This window comes from Perna viridis, chromosome 1 (assembly GCF_037379345.1).
Source record: "Perna viridis isolate PV_CMFRI_1.1 ecotype Kerala chromosome 1, ASM3737934v1, whole genome shotgun sequence".
In the NCBI taxonomy this organism is placed as follows: domain Eukaryota; kingdom Metazoa; phylum Mollusca; class Bivalvia; order Mytilida; family Mytilidae; genus Perna; species Perna viridis.
The window spans coordinates 64,908,990-64,931,213 of record NC_142445.1 but is presented as its reverse complement, the minus strand read 5'-3'; the positions used below and the strand labels follow the sequence as shown (position 1 = coordinate 64,931,213).

Sequence of the window (22,224 nt, the reverse complement as noted above, 5' to 3'; positions counted from 1 at the left end):
CAGTCAATGCCCGAAAGCCCAAAGGTCAAAATTTAGCACGTTGAGAATTCAGCTGTGTGAAGATTTCTTTACCCAGCGATTTTTTTTGGTCTTCAGAATAACCACCGCCCGTGAATGTTCTAATTATTCTCAGGTTTCAATTGTTCAATTATTAATATGCTCAATATCGGTGCCTCACTATTTAGAAAATGGAACTAGAAAGACTTCAGAAAAAAAAAGTAAATCCAATTTATTATTTAATCTAACTCATATCCTTTTTTGGAAGCCGTGGCTATGTTGCAGATCCAACAAAATAGGCTCTGACATTATTTTGCCGGATCCAGTAATATTTAATTATTTCATATCATTAAGTTATTTAAGCTATATAATGTTATTTTGCCATCAAAATTTAACAAAAATACAAGACTTCATACATACAAAACTTCAAAAAAATAAAAAGAGGTTATAAAACTAGAGATGTGATGTAGAATGAATTTTTATAAACAGTTCATAAAATTTTGAATGGTAAGTATTAAAAAATTTACACATAAATTAAAGTGTAATAGGAATTCTAATCATTAGAAATTTTAAGATTTTCTGTCATAAAAAATGGTTAAATACATTGAAATTTTGTATAAAAAATTTCTAAAATTTTACACATAAATTAAAGTAAAATAGAAATTGTAATATTTTAAAATTGACGCAGATTTCTTTACATATAGCTCTATAGAAATACTAAAAATAACTATTAAATTCATGAGTGAATGTTGGAATCGAAGGTCAATTTAATTTAACAGAAATTATATTAATATATAACATTAAAATTAAAGATTAATTTGTTTTGATCAGATTTACACCACTGTTGCACCATGGTCATAAATTTAGTTTATATGTAATGTATATTACATTGTTCTCTTTTTGTTCATGCCATAACCATTTACTGTAATTGTGTTTGTGCAAATAAAATTGTCTATTGTCTATTGTCATAAAAATATAAATTTTTAATACATTGAAATTAAAATTGAATGATTGATTGTTGGGGTTAAACGCCCGAGCAGCAATATTTCCGCAATATCCAGGCAATGAACATAAAATGGATAATAAAATGAACCTTAAATTATGATGAAATGAAAAAGGGATGGGATACAAGGATAATGTGGTCGACAAATTTTGATTGCCACTAGAAATAAGAAGTGGGTAGGGTCAAACAATGTAGCTTCCTATGGTCAATTTACCATATTATGACTGACGACCCCAGCATGTAACATACAAAGGGTACCCCATTCCATCACAGGGCTGTCAAAGTTGGGAATAAAAATGAATAAAGTTTTACACAAATATTAAAATACAATAAGAATTCCAAATGTTTAAATTCAATACAAATATCTTTATATCAAAATAGAACTGGAGTTAAAAATGTTATAAGTTAACATTTTACATAGCTTAAAAGAATACTTCGTTTGCAGTTGATACAGAATCAGTATATTGCACTTTGGGCATTTGTTTAATACATGTAGGTGTGCAAGAAAAATGCTGCCATTCTAAGCATATACTGCACTTTATTGCTATTTTCTAGATTATCTGCATATTTTTGTCACAAGTTTAATTTACAGATTTATATTATTTATATAGGATGATTCGATTTCAGCTTAAAAATGTTATACTTCTTTTAAAATCATATAAAGAAATTGAATTGTACTCAATATACCTTATACATACAGTCAGTATGAAGTTTGTATAAACAATTTTAAACAATATATAATATATTAACAGCATATCATCATTAATCAATATTTTAATGAGGTCTGGCAAAATAGCTTCAGACGCTATTTTGCCAGATCCAGCAAAATAGTCTCCCAGGCTATTTTACCAGATCCGGCAAAATAGCCACTGCTTTTTTTGGACATTCGACATTTGATACTGATATACCGGTTTGGACATATCAATATCCATATAAAAAGTTATCCCTGATGATTTTTTTTTATTTGCAAGGATTTATTTGAATATTAGGATAATAATAGATCCTTCCTTTTTAGCTCACCTACCATCTCTTGGTGTCTGTCGTCGTTAACAATGTTTCAAAACTCTTCTCCTCTGAACTTATTGGACCAATTGAAACAAAACTCGGTTCGAATGTTTCTTGGGATATCCTGCATAGAACTGATGAGGGGATTTTTGATTTGTCGAAAAACATGGCCGCCGTTACTAAAAATAGAACATAAAGGTTAGACAGAAGTTTTTCGTATATATCTCCAAAACCTTCAGGCATAAATGTTGTCAGACAACTCCTTATAAGAGTCATTGCCCTTTAAAGGGAAAAAATGACAGTTTTTTTTGGTTTTTGTTTTTTGTTTTTTACAGTTTTCAGCTAATATCTTGAAAACTATGATAGATAGAAGGAAACTTTCAATTGCTGAAATGATCCTTATGATAAGTCCTACCAAGTCTTCTTGAGTCTAAATTGTAGGTCACTTCTTTTGTAAATTTATTACCCTTGAAAGGCAAAATTCGACCAGCTGAGTGATTCAGGCTCCTGCGAGCCTCTTGTTTTCTTATGGTCTGTTCTGGCATTTTATTTCTTGAAAATTTTCATCCTGTCTTTTTATTTCAAATTTGATCCTAGCACCCTCCCATAAAAATCGAATGGTAGTTCCTTTAACAAAGTTATTTTTTTTCTCTCAGTAGCCAGTTTTTTCATAAGTTTCTGATATGAATACTTATCTGACTTCATACTATTGATTGAATTGAGGTCACCAAATTTTTATTTTGTAAAAATTGATGACAATTCTGTTACATTTCTGCAGAATATTACATCCAATAATCTGCCCTGTTGTAAATTGCTTTTCAAGGATATTGTTTATCTCAATAATTGTGTTTTATGCAAAATTTTTTCTTTAATGATTTGAAAGTAAAGTTTTTTTATCATATAAAACATGATTTCATTATTGAATACTTAATATTAATAATCATTAAAGATTTTTATTATAACTCTCAAAGCAGATTGCCAAGTGAAACTCACTCACTCCTGTACATACAGATTTTCCCATGTAAACTACCTGTCTTTTCCATTATACCACCATTCCATAAGTAGCATTTATTTTTTCTTCTTTCAGAATTAAAAATGCAGGCAACAGATTGTAAGTAAATAAAGTAAAAAAAAATATAAATTAAGACAGACAAGTTTAGTCTTCTGGATGTGCCAGACTTAATGCGATGAGCAAATTTTGTGTCAGTCTTCCATATTGTTTTAAAGTATCTGGCAAACATTTTAGGAATTGTTGTTGGGTCTTGTAATTTTTTGTTCTGTTTCGCTATTGTCTGGAACTGTAACAACAAAGGAACAATCAAAAGGTTGAACATTCTGTACATGTAAGTACAAATGTACATGGAGAAATAAAGTAAATATTAATACTTTCATAAAAAGGCTTTTAAAACCATTTATAAAGATTGTATACATTAAAAATCATGGAAATGGTCATAACTTTCTGATATTTTTGTATGTGTGGCTGAAAAAAACTACCAGTGATTTGCTGTCTTAATGTTTTATGAACAATTGAAATTTGCATATACATATATTAGTTTTCTATTATTATTTTATAGGTTCATTTCGATTTGTGCTTTTGTTTTTTACTTGTCTCTTGACTTTTGGAATGTACTTTAGTTTTGACCTGCCAGGAGTATTGCAACACAGACTTGAAGGAGTAAGTTGACTTTTTTTTCTTTACTCAGATAGGATGCTTAATTGTCTCATTTTTTCCATTCCATTATTTTGTCAAAGTTTTCTAAGTAAATTTTACATTTCATGTTGGACTATTAATGCATATGTTTATCAGCTCTTCTCACATTTTTATTTCATTTTCATTTAGACAAAAATATTTTAATATTTCAGGCATTTTCCAACAAAAAGAAATATAAGAAAAGCAAAGTTTCAATTTAACCTATTACATTGGAATACTGTTGAAAAACAAATGTACATAGGGTTCCAATTTTTATGGTTTTCATAGTTTTGTTCAGTCACAAATTCAGAATATATACCCAGTGTATAAACAAAACTTAATCAACTTAATAAAAAATCCACGAACAAATGAATTTTGACAAACCATGAAAATTAGTACCAATGAATAGATATACATGTACTATCATGGTGTATAGATATACACGTACCTTCACGGTGTATAGAGATACATGTACCTTCACGGTGTATAGATATACACTTACCTTCACTGTGTATAGATATACACTTACCTCCACCGTGTATAGATATAAACGTACCTTCACGGTGTATAGATATACTCTTACCTTCACAGTGTATAGATAAACACGTACCTTCACGGTATATAGATATACAGGTACCTTCACGGTGTATAGATATACACGTACCTTCACATTGTATAGATGTACACATACCTTCACGGTGTATATTTATACACGTACCTTCACAATGAATAGATATACATGTACCTTCACAATGTATAGATATACATGTACCTTCACCTTGTATAGATATACACGTACCTTCACAGTGTATAGATATACATGTACCTTCATGGTGTATAGATATACATGTACCTTCACGGTGTATAGATATACACGTACCTTCACAATGTATAGATATACATGCTCCTTCACCTTGTATAGATATACAGGTACCTTCACGGTGTATAGATATACATGCACCTTCACGGTGTATAGATATACACTTACCTTCACTGTGTATAGATATACACTTACCTCCATGGTGTATAGATATACACGTACCTTCACGGTGTATAGATATACTCTTACCTTCACAGTGTATAGATGTACACGGACCTTCAAGGTATATAGATGTACACGTACCTACAGGGTGTATAGATATACACGTACCTTCACAACGTATAGATATACACGTACCTTCACGGTGTATAGATATACACGTACCTTCACAATGTATAGATATACAGGTATTTCTACGGTGTATAGATATACATGTACCTTCAGTGTATAGATATACATGTACCTATACGTTAAATAGATATACACGTACCTTCACAGTGTATAGATATACACGTACCTTCAGGGTGTATAGATATACACATACCTTCACGGTGTATAGATATACACGTACCTTCACAATGTATAGATATACACATACCTTCACGGTGTATAGATATACAGGTACCTTCAGGGTGTATAGATATACACGTACCTTCACAATGTATTGATATACACTTACCTTCATGGTGTATAGATATACACATACTTTCACGGTGTTTAGATGTACAGGTACCTTCAGGGTGTATAGATATACACTTACCTTCATGGTGTATAGATATACATGTACCTTCAGGGTGTATATATATACGTACCTTCACGGTGTATAGATACACATGTACCTTCACGGTGTATAGATATACATGTGCCATCATGGTGTATAATGGAAACTGAATAACACATACTTGGTACATGTACATGTAATTAATAAGTTAAGTTTTCTGCAAGAATCTTCTTGTTCATGTACAATATCCTTTTTGAAAATTACTTTCTAGATAACTAACTGCACAGTTAACACAACAAGATACAATGAATCCTGTGTACAATGTGAAGGCTGCTTGGGATTATCATCTAGGCAGTTTAATATTCTGTATGCTATATATGCTTGGACGTGAGTACAAGATGGAGTATTGTAAGAATGTAAACATGTCATGGAAGTCATAAATAACGACAAATACATTACAAAAAAAGAAAAACAACTGCAACAAACAAAAAATCCAAATATCAATTGAGAATATACATTTTTATACTTCAAATAGCAAATTTTAACAAAAATGTAAGGTTTAAGGAGAGTCACAAAGTGGCAAACTAATAGTCAGCAAGTTAAGTCAAAGATATCTATTTGTTAAGGCCTGTTTTGATCCATATTATTTATTGAAAGTTTTAGATACCCACAAATAGGATTTTATTCAAATACTAAATCTGGAGAGAAGGAAGACAAGCTGTTTATTATCATGTGAAAAAAAAAAGCCAAACTATCAGTTCCTCACAATTCTCATAGTCAAATTATCAGTTCCTCATGCATGATCCTCAGGGTCAAATTATCTGTTCCTCACAATTCTCAGAGTCAAATAAGTTCCTCGTGGTCCTTGGGGTCAAATTACTAGTTCCACACATTCCTCATAGTCAAATAAGTTCCTCATGGTCCTCTGACTTGAATTGTCAGTTCAGTTCCTCAAAATCCTCAGAGTCAAATTATCAGTCCTTCCTGATCCTCAGAGTCAATTTTAAGTTCCTCACAATCTTCATAGTCAAATGATCAGTTCCTCACAATCCTCAGAGTCAAATTAACAGTTCCTCATGCATGATCCTTAGGGACAAATTATCAGTTCCTCACAATCTTCAGAGTCAAAAAAGTTCCTCATGATCTTATGACTTGAATTGTCAGTACCTCACAATCCTCAGAGTCAAATTATTAGATCTTCACAATCCTCGGAGTCAAATTATCAGTTCCTCGTGCATGATCCTCTGGGTCAAATTATCAGTTCCTCACAATCCTCAGAGTCAAATAAGTTCCTCGTGGTCCTTGGGGTAAAATTATCAGTTCCACACAATCTTGTAGTCAAATAAGTTCCTCATGATCCTCTGACTTTAATTGTCAGGTCAGGTCCTCACAATCCTCAGAGTCAAATTATCTCTTTCTCAAAATCTTCAGAGTCAAATTATCAGATCCTCACATTCTTCCCAGTCAAATTATCAGTACTTCACAATCCTCATAGTTAAGTTATTAGTTCCTCACAACCCTCAGGGTCAAATCTAATGTTCCTCAAAATCCTCAGTCAAATTATATGTTCTTAAAAATCCTCAGGGTCAAATTATCGGTCCCTCACAATAATGAGGGGAAAATTTTGAGATCCTCACAATCCTCAGGGTCAAATTCAAACTAAGCCAAGCACACTTACTTTAACTACTAATATCATGAGCCTGGTAGCTGTTGATTGACATATGTAATAATTACAGAAATTGACACTGTTCCTCACAATCCTCAGGATCAAATTATCAGATCCTCACAATCCTCAGGATCAAACTATCAGTTCCTCACAATCCCCAGGATCAAATTCAAAATAAACAAAGCACAAGTAATAATTTCAGAAATGGACAATACCACAAAATTAAATTTTGTTGTCATTCTGTTAAAGGATTTGGCTATAAAAGTGCATTTGTTTGGTACTTGTTTCCAGGAATGCTGTGGTGGTAATTGGTGCTGGAGTCTTAATAGACAAACTTGGAAACAGAGGTAATGTCCAGGACAAATACTTTGATATAACAGTTCATTTTATCCATCAAGGGGAGACAATCATCTTTTCATTATATTATACTACAATTAATACTACATTTGTTGTAAGATTTCTTTGTCAAAGAAAATTGTTATTGTTTAATGTAAGATGTGCCTTATACAATGTACTTAGTTGCTTGATATTTTTTGTATTTATTTTAAAGAGAGAAAATTAGATAAATAGTTAAACGAGCAATATACTGATATATGTGTATACTTGTACTTTATATTTATAGTCACACAAAATATTTTTTTCTGTAATGCTGCATAAAAACCAGAGTCAAGTAAATTTTAACACAGACAAATTAATCTCTTCCAATATTTTTTTCAGTTGGTGTATTGTTGTTTTCTTTCCTGTGTTTTCTTGGAACATCCCTTTTTGCTGTTGGTGCCATGTTGAAAGACACATCTGCTATGTTCCCTTTGATGTTGGTAGGGAGACTTATATTTGGCTCAGGTGGAGGATCGCTTACTGGTTTGTTAATTGTTCAGAAGTATTTTAGATTTAGTAGGCTTCATTAGAAATTATCCCCCTCCAAAAAAAAAATGATTTTAAAAAAGTAACTTGGAGATAATGATAAAAATTGATTGGAACTGTTATAAAATTGTGATATTAGTTATAGTACAGATAGTTATAGTACAGATAGTTAGTTTTGAGTACATATCTACATTTTATGGACTAATATTTCTATTGATAGTGTTAATGATACTATCAATTTCTAAAATAAATTTTTTTCTTGAAATAATATACTAAAATTTGTTTTACAAATTGTAAGTTACCATCTGACTTTCTGTCTCAAATCCTTATATATAAAGTTTATCTAATACATGTAGTATGTTGAAACATTTAAACTAATTATTTTATGAAAGAATACTAACGTGTTTTTAGAAATATTTTTTCGTGTACATGTAATTTAGTGCTACACTCAAATTCAGTTAAAGTGTGCCAAAGCCAATTTTCGTAGTCCTAAGCTATTTTCAAAGACAAAAAGCTATTTCCTGATATGGCTTTGGGTTCAAATTGCTATCAGGGTTATGCCTGATTGTAAAAACATAGTTTACTGGACATTGATCTGGTACACTTAACAAAAACGATAAATATCCAAGACTCAATCAACAAAAACCCTATGTCACAAATTAGGGTTCCCCTAAAGAAATGCATAGAAAAATATAAAATATTCCAAATGAAGAACGCTCAATAAGTTTTCCAGGGAGAAAAATGGCTAGAAAACATAATTTTAACTGTTATTTTTACATGGAAAACGATTTTAAAAAAATTTCCACAAAATACGGATGTCCAATGAAACACAGTGAATTACGTTACAATTTTCCTGAAGCTGTAGTGCAAATGTAACTGACACATAGGGTAAGTCTATGTGAGGAAAAAATACCATAAAATTATAAACAAGATAAAAATGAATGATTCACAGGTAAAGGATAATGTTTTTATTGAAAAAAATACATGATTTTTATCTTTTTTCCCAAATGTGCATTTAGTTGTGAATTGCGGTATGGTGCCTCTTGCATCTGTTAATTGTGGTAGCAAACTTTCCATATTCTTATTTAAACACACATCAATGTAAGTCATAAATGACTCTTAAACAGATTTTTCAGGTGCTATATATTTTTTCACATTCTTGGTCAAGTACTAATCCATGAATATACATTACAGTGAATTACGTTACGGTAATTTCTTTTAAATGGATAAAAAACACTGTTCTCGAAACAAATTAACTGTAAATTATTATCGGTGACATCGCCTATCATACGGACATCTTTAGAAGGGAAGTTATGACACTGGAAGAATTTTTAGGCGTTCCTGGGGTAAACATTCCCTCTAGTTGTAAGTGTCCTTAATTTCTGTTAAGTGCAATTATTTAGATATTATTGATTTTCAGATTAATTTAATTTAGAAACGAAGAATACATGTATTGGTAAGATGCTATGACAATGGTATATTACTATGTATGATATATAAATTAAGCATTGGTATATATTATGGTGTAACGTAATTCACAACATTGTAGCGTAATTCACCGGTTCATAAACTGTATATTTTGATTACAGAAAATGGTTTTACATGACAACTTGTCTTGAGAAACATTGAATTAATGCTAAACGAAGATAGGAATAACTTCTGAAAAACAAAAGCCATTCAAAAACTAATCATTGCAAGAATTTAAGTAATAACAAAAAGATATATGCGCTTCTTCGTGAACTGACATAGATAAATTATTTTTTGTTTTGTTTATTCAGATCACTTGGAAACAAGGAATATATATTGAACTCAAGCATAACTACAATAAAATATTTGAAAATGCACCTTTAAGGATATACCAACGATCAATTTCAATTTCTCAGCTATATGGATGAAGTATTATCTTTAAACAATCCTAGTTTCAGGGATTTGATACATCGCATCTTCCCCAAAGAACTTGAGATGAAGGATACCACAGACACTGTGAAGTCAGCCTCATATTTTGACCTACAGGTAGAGATCGATGGTAAATGAAAACTATTGACCAAACTTTACGAGAAACGTGATGACTTTTCATTCAGAATTGTCAACTTTCATTTCATCCCTGGCAACATCCCTTCAGCCTGTGTATGGAATTTTCATATCACAACTCAAATGTTATGCCAGAGCATGCCGTAACTACGCAAACGTTTTGTATCATGCTAGACTTCTTGCAATTAGGCTTCTGGAACAGGTGTTTGTTGCTACAAGATTGAAATCATCACTACAGAAGTTTTATGGTCGTCATCATGAACTTGTGGTTCATTATGATGTATCCATCTGCACCATGAAAACTGATTTGTTCAACATATCAGTTTTCTTTTCCTCTTTCATCTACCCCGGATTTGATTTTTATGAGCAGCTCGACGGATGTTTCTGGAAAAGCATAGGACACTTACCCTACCGGTGCACCTGATCTATGCTCCCAGTTTTTAGTGGAGCCTGAGTTGCTCAATTACTTTTGTTACTTTGTATGTATTATCTTAGTTACTTTATATTCTTTGTTGTGTTGGTCTGTTTTCCGTGTCTGGTCTTTGCCCCTAGATTTCATTCTTTTAATTTCTGCTAGAATCTTGGTTCCTTTGATTACTTTTTTCAAGTGACTATACAATACCAGCGAAAAGTTGTTTCTGTGAATTACGTTACATTTAATTTAGACATTATAATAATTTCTGGGAGAAGATTACTCGTTGATTCAAACATCTTATGTTTTGAAAGTATACCAGAAATATTTGTTATAATATGTTAAACAATTGATCGAACCAATTGTACCTGTATCACTTCATTACATGCCACTGAAGACTTCGATATTTCTTCATGTGGTGTATATAAAAATGACAAACTTAACAGATATTGTATTTTTTTTCAAATATTACTTGCCAACATATTGCAATTAGTTGTTTTTCGTGTTAAATCTTCCAATTTTGTTATGTGCTCCTATTAAAGCATGAGAAAGCCATGGAATATATATTACACTGTTATAAGTGAATTACGTTACAAAGTTGGTTATTCCTGTTTAAACATTCCAATTGGATTTGAATGCACAATTGTTTTCTATGTATCACCTAAAAGATGTATGAATGGAAATATATTGCTTAATTGGACTTTATCTTTTGCTAATTATGTTTCTAAAGAATAATAAAGATAACTTTTTTTCAATTTCATTTTGTTTCATTATTTTTTTTTATTAGATGTTATAAAATATAGAGTATCTTAAAAAAGATGACAGTTTTTGAACAAATATTTGTTGCATGTTATGAATTTATTGTTCATCTGTCGAATGGTATCATTTGAAGCACAGTTTTGAATAATTGTATGATGAAACTATTGTTATTCAACATGGGTGTTCAGAAGTAACGTAATTCACTACCAAAATTCACTGGGCATGTTCAAAATTTTGTACAAAACATAAATCAACCCGTCAAGAGCTATCTTATGCGTTTTTCTTGCAATTCAAACTTTGTTTTATTGAAATTAAAGCATTTTAGTTGTTTTCAGTGTTAAAAATGTCTGGCCGCTTTTCTGTTCATTCTTACAACATCAAAACATGCAAGATCCATGTTATTGTTTATATACCTCCCCTTATTAGAAAAGATAAAAGATATTCTCTTGCATATATTTTTGTAGGAAAGTATTTATTTTAATTCATAGTTGTTCAGAGCACTGTCACAGCATATTGGTTCAAAGATAAAGAGTTGGCATTTTCTTTTGCCTGCAAAACAGCCATGTCCAGAGTTGCCAGTGTACTCAACTTTTTTCTCACAGAGAGTTTTGCCAATAATTATGGGTTGATGGTAGCTTTATGGAATGGTATGTACTTATATTTCATGAAGAAAGGGAAATCCTCTCTGTCCAAAAAAAAAAATGTGGGTAAATCTTTGCGGCAGAAACATACTCACTTAAGTCAGATAGGATTATAAATTTGATAATTGAGAAATAAGTACATAAAGTGCACAAAAGAAAAATGAAGACAAAACAACAACATACAACTGATAAAAGATTGAAACAGATTACTTTGTGTCTAAGATAATAACTGACTTTGATGTTTTTTATGTGGAATAAAAATCAAAATGGAAAAATAGAGGGAAAGCTCAAAGCAACAATGATGTTTTATGATAGAGCTGTTTTGCTGTTAATTATATCTACAGTAATATCCTATTTCCAATTTCAGGTGGTATTCTATGTGCTGTAGCCTTTCTGTCAGCCATAGTGGTCTGTATAATGGACCTTTATGGTGTTAGACAACTGGGAGAACAAAAGGCTACAAAGAATGTGTCCAAGAAGTTTGTAAGTTTGTCTTCAACTTTCACTCTATTTTTTTTCCATTCATAAAGTTAACTGTTTATTCTTTAGGACTTGAGGTACAAGTTGTGGTGAAACAAATTTAATTAACGAGGAAGTAAAACTTTCTAAAGTTAAACCATTAGATAGTTTAGATTGACAAATATATACTACTTTAACAGAATTTAGTTTGGCAATATACAGATTAAATGTTCCTTTTTTTTGCCTTGTACTAATCATCTTCATGAGCCAAAAAAATGAAATGAAAATAGTTTCTAATAGTTTTACATACAAAAATAGTCATGCAACCATTTCTGTAATTGTTGAAATCTGCAAATATATTCTTTTGACTGAATCCTTCAAAAATAGAAAACTGTGAAACTAATATAATTTACATTACACTGTACAATGTTTTTTTTTACAAGAAAATCAACCTTTGATCTATTTAGGAGTCATATTTGACTTTGAACATGATACAAATCAAAATGCATTTTTTCTTCATAGAAATTATCTGACATGAGACATTTCTCACTAACATACTGGTGCCTGGTAGTTACAGTCATGTTCTATTATGTTTCTTTACTACCATTTGTGGCTGATGCCAGGTTAGGAAAAGAATACCCTATCTGCATTACATCCAGCTTGACAATTAAATAATACCTAGATGAGTTTTGCAAAAGAAGTATACTTCCTTTCAAGCTTCTGTCTTTTCTATAGAGGAGCACAGTAGAGTAGAATGTAGCACACTTGTGGTAAATCTCCCAGATCATCATTGTGCACAAAAATACAAACCTATTTTTTTCCTCATGGAATTTTTTTTTTGAAAACTGCCATGAATGACTTATTCCTGCCCCAGTCATTGTAATGTTAGACTGCCAGTACATAACAGCCAATGAAATAATCACTTCTTGTGAAATAATGTCACCCATAAAATGTGTTACTTTCATTGACATGATTTTTCTTTTGTAAAAAAAACCTAAGGTTTTGTCTTTAGGCAAGTGAAAACTTTATTTTATGTCAGAACAGGTTGAAATGTTCTTTTTTCTGTTTTTTATGTATGGACAGGAAAAATATTTGGATGCAACTTAATAAGATTCAAACTATTGTTTATAAAATATTAGCAAAAAAAAATTAAAAAATACAGAAGCATCAAGCACAAATCAGGGACATCCAAATCAAGTTCATGGCCAAAACATGTAAACAGGAAACAGGAATGATCTACATATGCAATGAAGACAACATATTAAAATACCTATGATAAAGCTTATCATGAATTTAACATGTAATATTATACCCCATGCAAACAAAGTTTGGATGGATATATAGAAATCACCCTGTCTGGCTGTCCGTCTGTCCTAATTTCTTTCAAATTCAACTACTCCTAAACTGCTCAAGAGCTGAAATTTTATAGGAAGGTTGGGCATTATATGTAGATGTGCATGAAGAAATATCACTCAAAAGGGAGATAATCCAACTTAAGGATTTTATATTCAACAGCATTTGAAACAGGAGTATTCTCTTTGAGAGCTTGCTCACAGTATCTTTTTCCTATGTAATATGATTAAAGTTTTCTTATTTGATCATGCTCCTATCTCTGCTAATTAAGACTTCAATTTCATACAGGCACACATAGTGCCTGTACCAGGGGGTATTATTGGTGTCACTACCTCAACTTTAGGTAAGTACTGTGTGTTATAACATACTGAATACATTTTTGCATGTGAATTTGAAAAAAAAACTTTTTCTAATCCAGAGGTGGGTATATCCCAGATGCATTGGAAATACCCTGAGGATGGTGATATATTGGGGTGATATATCTGTGATTGGTCCATCATTCAATTTTTAGTCAGCCTTTTGATTTCAGTTGATGTACCTTTTGGAAGGTTAGAGTTAAAAAGTGCTCCCAGACAAATGTAGGGTCTGGACCATAGCATCAACATAGCATCCCAGCCACTAGTAGGAAATATCCTGTTGGATGTTTTCAGTCAGATATCCCAAGGTTAGGGTTTCACAACCAACAATGGTTGGTTATATACTGTAACTACTAACCCTGTAAAAGTAGACATGTGGGACTGGCCTTAATTGATTTGTTAAGACTATAATAAACCATGTAAGCACTTATTAATTTCATGTGTATATATTTCTGTTTTTCAGCTTGTTTATACACCAGAAGTACGGATACAGTCCCAGGATATCCTCTATTATTGTGGGTGTGGTTTATGACCTGTCAATCATCTTGGTGCCTATTATTGGGCTTGTTATTGTAAGAGATCAGCTGTTTGAGAAACGAAAACATTAAAAAAAGCTTACAAAACTGCAAAACAATTCTGTGGATTATACCAAAAATCATTTAGATATATGTCAATGAAGCTTCATTTAAAAAAAATGACCAAGACAATATTGTTGATGAATGCCATATGTTTCATTGAACTGATTTTTATGGGGAGGGAGGATTAAACTTGAAATAAAAAGGCAAGATTGCAATTTTCTATAAAATAAAAAAACCAGGCCAGGCCATAATAGAAAAATAAAAAGGCAGAATAGAAAATTTGATCCTATCCCCCATAAAAATCAAATTGCCCCCTTATCTACTTGTTTCTGCCCAGTTTATTGTCATTCATAGTATTGATACAGTAAAACATGTAGAATGAATCTTGCCTCAATTGAACCCTAATTAACAAGTAACCAAATCTAAAAAAGACATCCTCAGACATCGTCAGACATCCTTTATTTTCAATATCAATATCAATTCACTTGAAACCTGTGTAAACAAATCAGTTATCTCATTTAGTGACTTTATATAACACCCCTGTCTCATTTGCAGCATATTTATTCAATGACTTTATATAACACTCCATGTCTTGTTTGAGATTCCTTTTAGACAGTTCACATATACTGTACTTAAGTAGTTGTCTTTGTAAGAATCATGCAAAATCTGAAAAATGTGATACACCCCAAAAAAGGCTATATATTTTTATTTTTGTAATTAAGTTGTTTTATGGGTGTATATTGTGAATTGCGTAATTATTCATTTCAATCTGTCTGCTCTCAGAGGATTATTACATTGAAAATCCAGTAGATTCTATTGTATTTGAGTGTCATTTACAGAGTAATCTCCCTTAATTTTGAAACCTACAGTGCATTCTATATAATATTTATCTGCTATGAGCATGTTTTATATGAAAAACCAAATTTTAATTTCTGTTTACTAAAGTATTTTAAACAAAATATCAAAAATAAAAATATGTAGGCTTTCCAACCTTGTATCACATTTTGCATGATTCTTAGCTGGAGTGCTACTTAACAATTTAAGGTATTGGCACGAGTGGTCATATTTTAGTTATTCACGATAACCAATTGATTATCCTATTTATTATATACATTGTCTTCATAATTTATCGATATTTTCAACATGAATTTTAAATTCTGTGATTGGCAGATTGATATCAAAGTTTATGATGTTTTGGCAGGAGTAAATCCGAGAGTGAAATTATCGAATTAATTTCACAGTGTGAATTATTAAAATTTATTACACTGGGAACATTTAGTAAATCACTGCTATCTGTATAATAATTAAATTAAGTAAATTTACTTATATGATCAATGATGTGGTTGACATAAATTCCTTGTCTACTACTCTAATTTATTTTAGCATATAAGTAGTGAAGACATACAATTAGTGAATACTGTTCTTTTTTCCTTTCAGGACAAGATAGGAAAGAGAGGGATCATGATGCTTGTTTGTTCCTTTATGATGATACCTGTTTACATAGTCTTGGCATTTACTGATATCTATCCATTGATTGCCATGGTCTGGCTTGGAGTCACATATTCAATTGCTAGTGTAAGAAAATGACCAAAAATAATGTCTTAAAGTTAAGAAATTTTACACTTTTGTTTCCAAACTAATTAGTGTGTTAATACTTGTTTTGAACCAACTTCCAAATTCCCCTATATATACATTGTTTAATAAGGCAGTGCTATGGCATGCTATACCAGTATTTGTTACTTCCTTTTTTTGTGAGGTGTTACTCTAGCATTACCATTTTCTGTCTAGACAGAGATATGGCCTGCTGTACCAGTGGTTGTCACTTCCTTTTTGTGAGGTGTTACTCTAGCATTACCATTTTCTGTCTAGACAGAGATATGGCCTGCTGTACCAGTGGTTGTCACTTCCTTTTTGTGAGGTGTTACTCTAGCATTATCATTTTCTGTCTAGGCAGAGATATGGCCTGCTGTACCAGTGGTTGTCACTTCCTTTTTGTGAGGTGTTACTCTAGCATTACCATTTTCTGTCTAGGCAGAGATATGGCCTGCTGTACCAGTGGTTGTCACTTCCTTTTTGTGAGGTGTTACTCTAGCATTATCATTTTCTGTCTAGGCAGTTATATGGCCTGCTGTACCAGTGGTTGTCACTTCCTTTTTGTGAGGTGTTACTCTAGCATTATCATTTTCTGTCTAGGCAGTTATATGGCCTGCTGTACCAGTGGTTGTCACTTCCTTTTTGTGAGGTGTTACTCTAGCATTATCATTTTCTGTCTAGGCAGAGATATGGCCTGCTGTACCAGTGGTTGTCACTTCCTTTTTGTGAGGTGTTACTCTAGCATTACCATTTTCTGTCTAGACAGAGATATGGCCTGCTGTACCAGTGGTTGTCACTTCCTTTTTGTGAGGTGTTACTCTAGCATTACCATTTTCTGTCTAGGCAGTTATATGGCCTGCTGTACCAGTGGTTGTCACTTCCTTTTTGTGAGGTGTTACTCTAGCATTACCATTTTCTGTCTAGACAGAGATATGGCCTGCTGTACCAGTGGTTGTCACTTCCTTTTTGTGAGGTGTTACTCTAGCATTATCATTTTCTGTCTAGGCAGTTATATGGCCTGCTGTACCAGTGGTTGTCACTTCCTTTTTGTGAGGTGTTACTCTAGCATTATCATTTTCTGTCTAGGCAGTTATATGGCCTGCTGTACCAGTGGTTGTCACTTCCTTTTTGTGAGGTGTTACTCTAGCATTATCATTTTCTGTCTAGGCAGAGATATGGCCTGCTGTACCAGTGGTTGTCACTTCCTTTTTGTGAGGTGTTACTCTAGCATTATCATTTTCTGTCTAGGCAGTTATATGGCCTGCTATACCAGTGGTTGTAGAGCTATCTGTGTTGGGGACAGCCATGGGTATTAATAACTCAATCCAGATGCTTGGAGTTGGCTTAGCTAACTTAACAGTAGGAGAAATTCTTGGAAAAAATAACAGGTATAATTCATTTATATTTACAATATATCTATGATGTTATTGTGAAATTAAATTGAGTTTCAAGAAAAAAATTATGGGTTTTTAATTGTTCTCTTCATATATTTTTTGACAGTTGCATTGCAATGGAGACAGTTGTGTTCCATTTGAAAAATTGGAAGTGTCAAATCCACAATTGACATAAATATACACCTCAAAATCTTCATATACAATAGACTTCAGTACATCTTTGTCTAAGAATAAGGCAAAATTTGTATAAGGTGTGGCACATGAAGATAAAAAAAAATGCAGAGATTTTTTTGCATTATTCAAGTATTTATACCTCATAACCTCCAGAAATAACCATCGAAGTGTATGTAAAGTTTGCCTTTTTAAAACATTGCAAGTTCATATTTAGTTGAAATGCACTACGGAAAATGGCGGGAAAATTTGTCCACTTTTTCCTTATATAAGCAGTTGAAATAATTATGTCTACATCACAGATGCTTCAGGATGAGTTTAGATAGCTTTTCAGTTGCTTCCTAGATATATTGAATATATTTGAGGCAAAAAGACCATATTGAGAAAAATGATGTGCCACCCATTGCATGTTACTTAAATACAAATGTACTACTTGAAAGTTCACAGCTCAGGACTATTTTTTACACAGTGATTTTTATTTTCAGTCTTTCTGATGAGGAGAGGTTGAATAGATGGAAATACATGATGATATTTCTCTTGGCAACATCAGTAGCTTGTTTTACTGGGGCTATTTTTGTTAACATTAGTGATTCTAAGAGAGTATGTATCAAGATAAAACAAAATTGATTAATTTCTTTATCTACCTGAGCTTCTCTTATGTATTGTAGGTATTGTTATATTTATATTTAATTTAATTTTTTTTTGTAATCAGAAAATTGTAAATACATGTTTTTGACAGAAACTGGCAAAATAAATGGTGTATGGTTTGTTGGTTGAACACACCCTGAAAAAATTAAAGATTGAATTCCAAACCCTATGAGCCAACAACATTTCTGCAACTCTGGATAATTTACCTCCTCACCCTTCATTCAACAAGTGACTTGTATATTGGAATCACCGTATCTGTCCACTCCACCAGTCCGTCAGAATTCCATCTCCTTAATCTCTGCAACTACTTATTGAGTTGATTTCAAATTTGACTTGTAGTTAAATTTATGGGATGGGACATATGGCATTAAGCATTTTATTTGCTGTCAGATATAATTCTTCTATTGAGTGGAATTTTTTAGTGCATGTATATTGTAAATTTTTATTGCAATAATATTGTTTCTATAATGGAAATGATTTACTTAAAAATGACAAATATTGTAACAAAACGACAATACCAAGTAGCCTTTGGTACCGGTATTATTCATATCAGGCTTTTTGCACAGTCGTTTTTATATACTTAAAAGTTACATTCTGTATGAAATTAGGTGAAACAAAATGTTAAATGCATTTAATAACAAATATATTATCATTTCAGGGAGGTATTTTAAACAAAAGAAGAATTCATCCTGCAATGGACAAAACAATTAAACAAGAAACTGATGAGGAACAGGAACATACAAACACAAGCAAAGAATCAGTCAGTGATGAAAAACAACCATTGTTAATCAATTCAAAGGCGAAAGTCAATTGAAATAATAAAATAAAGTATTTTTTTTTCTGTATTATTTTAAAGCTGTTATACATGTAGTATGCAATCATCTGATAAGAGTTTGTGACCTTTGTCCAATGTACACGTAAAGAAAGTTCCACAACACTTAATCACACTACTCTAAAAGCCATGTAACCTACATTTAAAAAATGGTCTAACGAATTCTGACCTGTCCATAATGATGCCATGTGTTGCACAATGAAAAAACATCAAACAAAAATGATGCAAGTGTATTTTCAAAATCTACCAAAAATTCTGTACAAGGCAATTTATTCAAATTCAATTTCTTTATTGATGATGTTGCCATATTTTGGCATATATCATAAAAAACAAACATACAATACATAGAAGATATAAAACACATTCAAGTAAACACAATTGGTAACATAAGAATACAAAAGTCATTGCATGAAAGTTTCAAACAAAGATTTAAAATGCCTGTACTGTCCTGTACATTTTTTTCTAATATCATTTGCTTCTTTTATAAATTTGCCAGTTGATTTATTAGTAGTATGGTTGTTTGGATTAGACAGTTCCCTGGTGAGATTAGACAGTTCCCTTGTCAGTTTTAGATCTGCAGTAACTGATTCAAAAATGTTAAAAAACTTCCTCCTTTAAGTGTATCATATTGAGGACATTTCAAAATAAAATGAATTTTATTTTCAACTTCTGTTTTTCAATATTTGCAGAAACGTATGTCATTTGGTGTCTTATTATAACGACCAGTCCAGAAGACTGAGCTCTTATTCTGATTTTTGCTAGTTCTGCTCTTAAAACTCTAGGAAAAGAAAATTTGAGGTAATTTTGTATATCAAAATTACTTATATTATAGATGGTGCTATGAAAGTAAAGTTTTCTTTGTTTCTTATCTTCAATATTTTCAAAATGTATTCTAATTTTATTTATATCAAGTTTTGTCTTTATTTCTTTTTCTGATGTATTCTGGGATGTTGATCCAAGTTTTCTTTTCAGAAATTCAACAGTCTTGCACATAGATGATTTTACACTTTTATTTTCTAAAAAAGCAGGTCTCAGAAGGGAGTTGCCACCATCACCTTTTTCTTAATGTCTAACAATTTGTTGCAATATTTAAACATACGATAATATGCCTTAAAAGAGACTGGATATATACCCAATTCAGTATGAACACCTATATTTGAAGCTTTACTATGGACACCTAGAATATGTTTCAGGATCATGGTTTGTCAATGAACTTTTTCAAATGGTAAGATGTCTAGATTTTCTAGGTTGGTATGAAAACCACTTATCCATATTTCTGACCCATGTGTGATTATTGGTAAAATAATACTGTTATAAAGTTTCAGCCAAATCTTAGGTGAAATTTTTTTATTTAATGATAGTTAAGATTTTAGAGCATAAAAAGCTTTGCGTGCTCTGTTTGCTAAGCGTTATCAAGCTGATCCTAAAGATCCGTTGCTTTTTATAATTATTCCAAGATATTTGTATTCTTTTACTATATCTAATTCTGCATTTCCAAAATAGAATCTCATTGTTTTAGGGTCTATTTCACCCTCTGAGAAAACAATAATTTTTGTTTTATTAGAGTTTATTTCAAGTTTCCAGTCATTGCAAAAACGATATATATATTTTAAAGCAATGATTATTGGATTGATGTTCAATGATTATACTTTAACCGAACTTGGTTATATGAGGAATACCAAACACTTGCTACCAATATACGACGTGTACATGTCAACATAGAAGTGTAGATTTCTAGCAATACTATCAAGATCTCACTTTATAAATCATTGTATATTCAAAACAACACGTTTTGAAAGAATACAGTTATCAGTAGCCCGTAAATACTTTGAACATTAAAATTGTCAACCATGTCACGTAGCCGGTTGATTTGCAAGGTCAATTTCGGGTGTCACTTCCACTGAATGAAAGCCTACAAGACAAACACTACTAATATAATTCCGATAGTTTAGGCTTAGTATTGTCTTTAGAATTATAAGGATTAAACACTGTTTTTCAAGAACTAATGGATTTGTAAAATCGGACCCTTCCCTCAATTCACAAACCTGCGAAAAACTACTGTTTGACCCCTATGTTCTGTTTTTAGTGACGGTGGACAAATTGTAAACCCATATGTTATGGATTCCACGAAAACAATATAATAAAATACTTGAGTGAACAGATATACCAGTGATTAACTCACAAATTTATAACACGAGTAAATTTTGACAAACTTTTTCTATATATTGTCCGCCAGTGGAGATTGAATCTTTTTTCGTGCACAATATATCCTGCTAACGTTCTCATCCCATCACCTTTTGACTATTATCTGAGTTTAACATTCAGTAATTTTATTACCACCCTTTGTTAGAAATGGGAAGTGGTGAACGGGACAATTGGATATAGGAAAATGGACAGTGGGATGTTGAACATTGGGAAAGGGGTATAGTGGGAAGTTAACCCAATTAAAGAACTTTAGAACTTCTTGAGAATTCAATTTGTTTAGTATATTTTTTTTATCAAATGTAGATAGAACATGCCTGTAAGAATGTAAAGATATTGAGACAGTTGTCAGTGTAATTATGATGTATGGTTTTGCAATAATCGAAATGAGTGTTTTTAGGCAGACGAGGAACCTAGCAATTGTGCAAATGGTAAGTTTTAACATGCATAAAACCATCTTTTTATTGTTTTGCAGTTTCTTTTTTTAAATACAAGTGTGAACACAGACTGGTATTACCTAAGGAATAAGTATAGACGTAGACTGGTATTACCCAAGGAATAAGTATGGACGTAGACTGGTATTGCCCAAGGAATAAGTATGAACACAGACTGGTATTGCCCAAGGAATAAGTATGGACGTAGACTGGTATTGCCCAAGGAATAAGTATGGACGTAGACTGGTATTGCCCAAAGAATAAGTATGAACACAGACTGGTATTACCCAAGGAGTAAGTATGGACGTAGACTGGTATTGCCCAAGGAATAAATGTGAACACATACTGGTATTACCCAAGGAATAAGTATGGACGTAGACTGGTATTGCCCAAGGAATAAGTATGAACACAGACTGGTATTACCCAAGGAGTAAGTATGGACGTAGACTGGTATTGCCCAAGGAATAAGTGTGAACACAGACTGGTATTACCCAAGGAATAAGTATGGACGTAGACTGGTATTGCCCAAGGAATAAGTATGGACGTAGACTGGTATTACCCAAGGAATAAGTATGGACGTAGACTGGTATTGCCC

General features: G+C 32.0%; 1 protein-coding gene across 2 annotated transcripts; it reads left to right on the top strand.

Annotated features, from left to right (window-relative positions):
- The first annotated feature begins 17 nt into the window (after positions 1 to 17).
- Positions 18 to 19,004, top strand: LOC148629859 (lysosomal dipeptide transporter MFSD1-like). Of its 2 annotated transcripts, none has more exons than XM_088558549.1 (14): positions 18 to 133; positions 3,093 to 3,116; positions 3,580 to 3,680; positions 5,508 to 5,623; positions 7,194 to 7,249; positions 7,620 to 7,763; positions 11,457 to 11,615; positions 11,977 to 12,092; positions 12,591 to 12,691; positions 14,241 to 14,349; positions 15,793 to 15,930; positions 17,197 to 17,336; positions 17,999 to 18,113; positions 18,820 to 19,004. In XM_088558549.1, exons 2-14 carry the CDS (start codon positions 3,101 to 3,103, stop codon positions 18,973 to 18,975), a joined length of 1,467 nt encoding a protein of 488 aa, XP_088414675.1. In that variant the 5' UTR covers positions 18 to 133; positions 3,093 to 3,100; the 3' UTR covers positions 18,976 to 19,004. The 2 variants fall into 2 exon arrangements, with proteins under 2 accessions (XP_088414675.1, XP_088414687.1); XM_088558561.1 differs by having other exon boundaries at positions 24 to 218.
- Positions 19,005 to 22,224: the final 3,220 nt, after the last annotated feature.

Bases quoted from the DNA above. Each gene is read 5' to 3' on its own strand.
- LOC148629859 (XM_088558549.1), top strand. The intron at 11,616-11,976 runs GTATGTACTTAT...TTCCAATTTCAG, and splicing joins GATGGTAGCTTTATGGAATG to GTGGTATTCTATGTGCTGTA. The intron at 15,931-17,196 runs GTAAGAAAATGA...TTTTCTGTCTAG, and splicing joins TCACATATTCAATTGCTAGT to GCAGTTATATGGCCTGCTAT.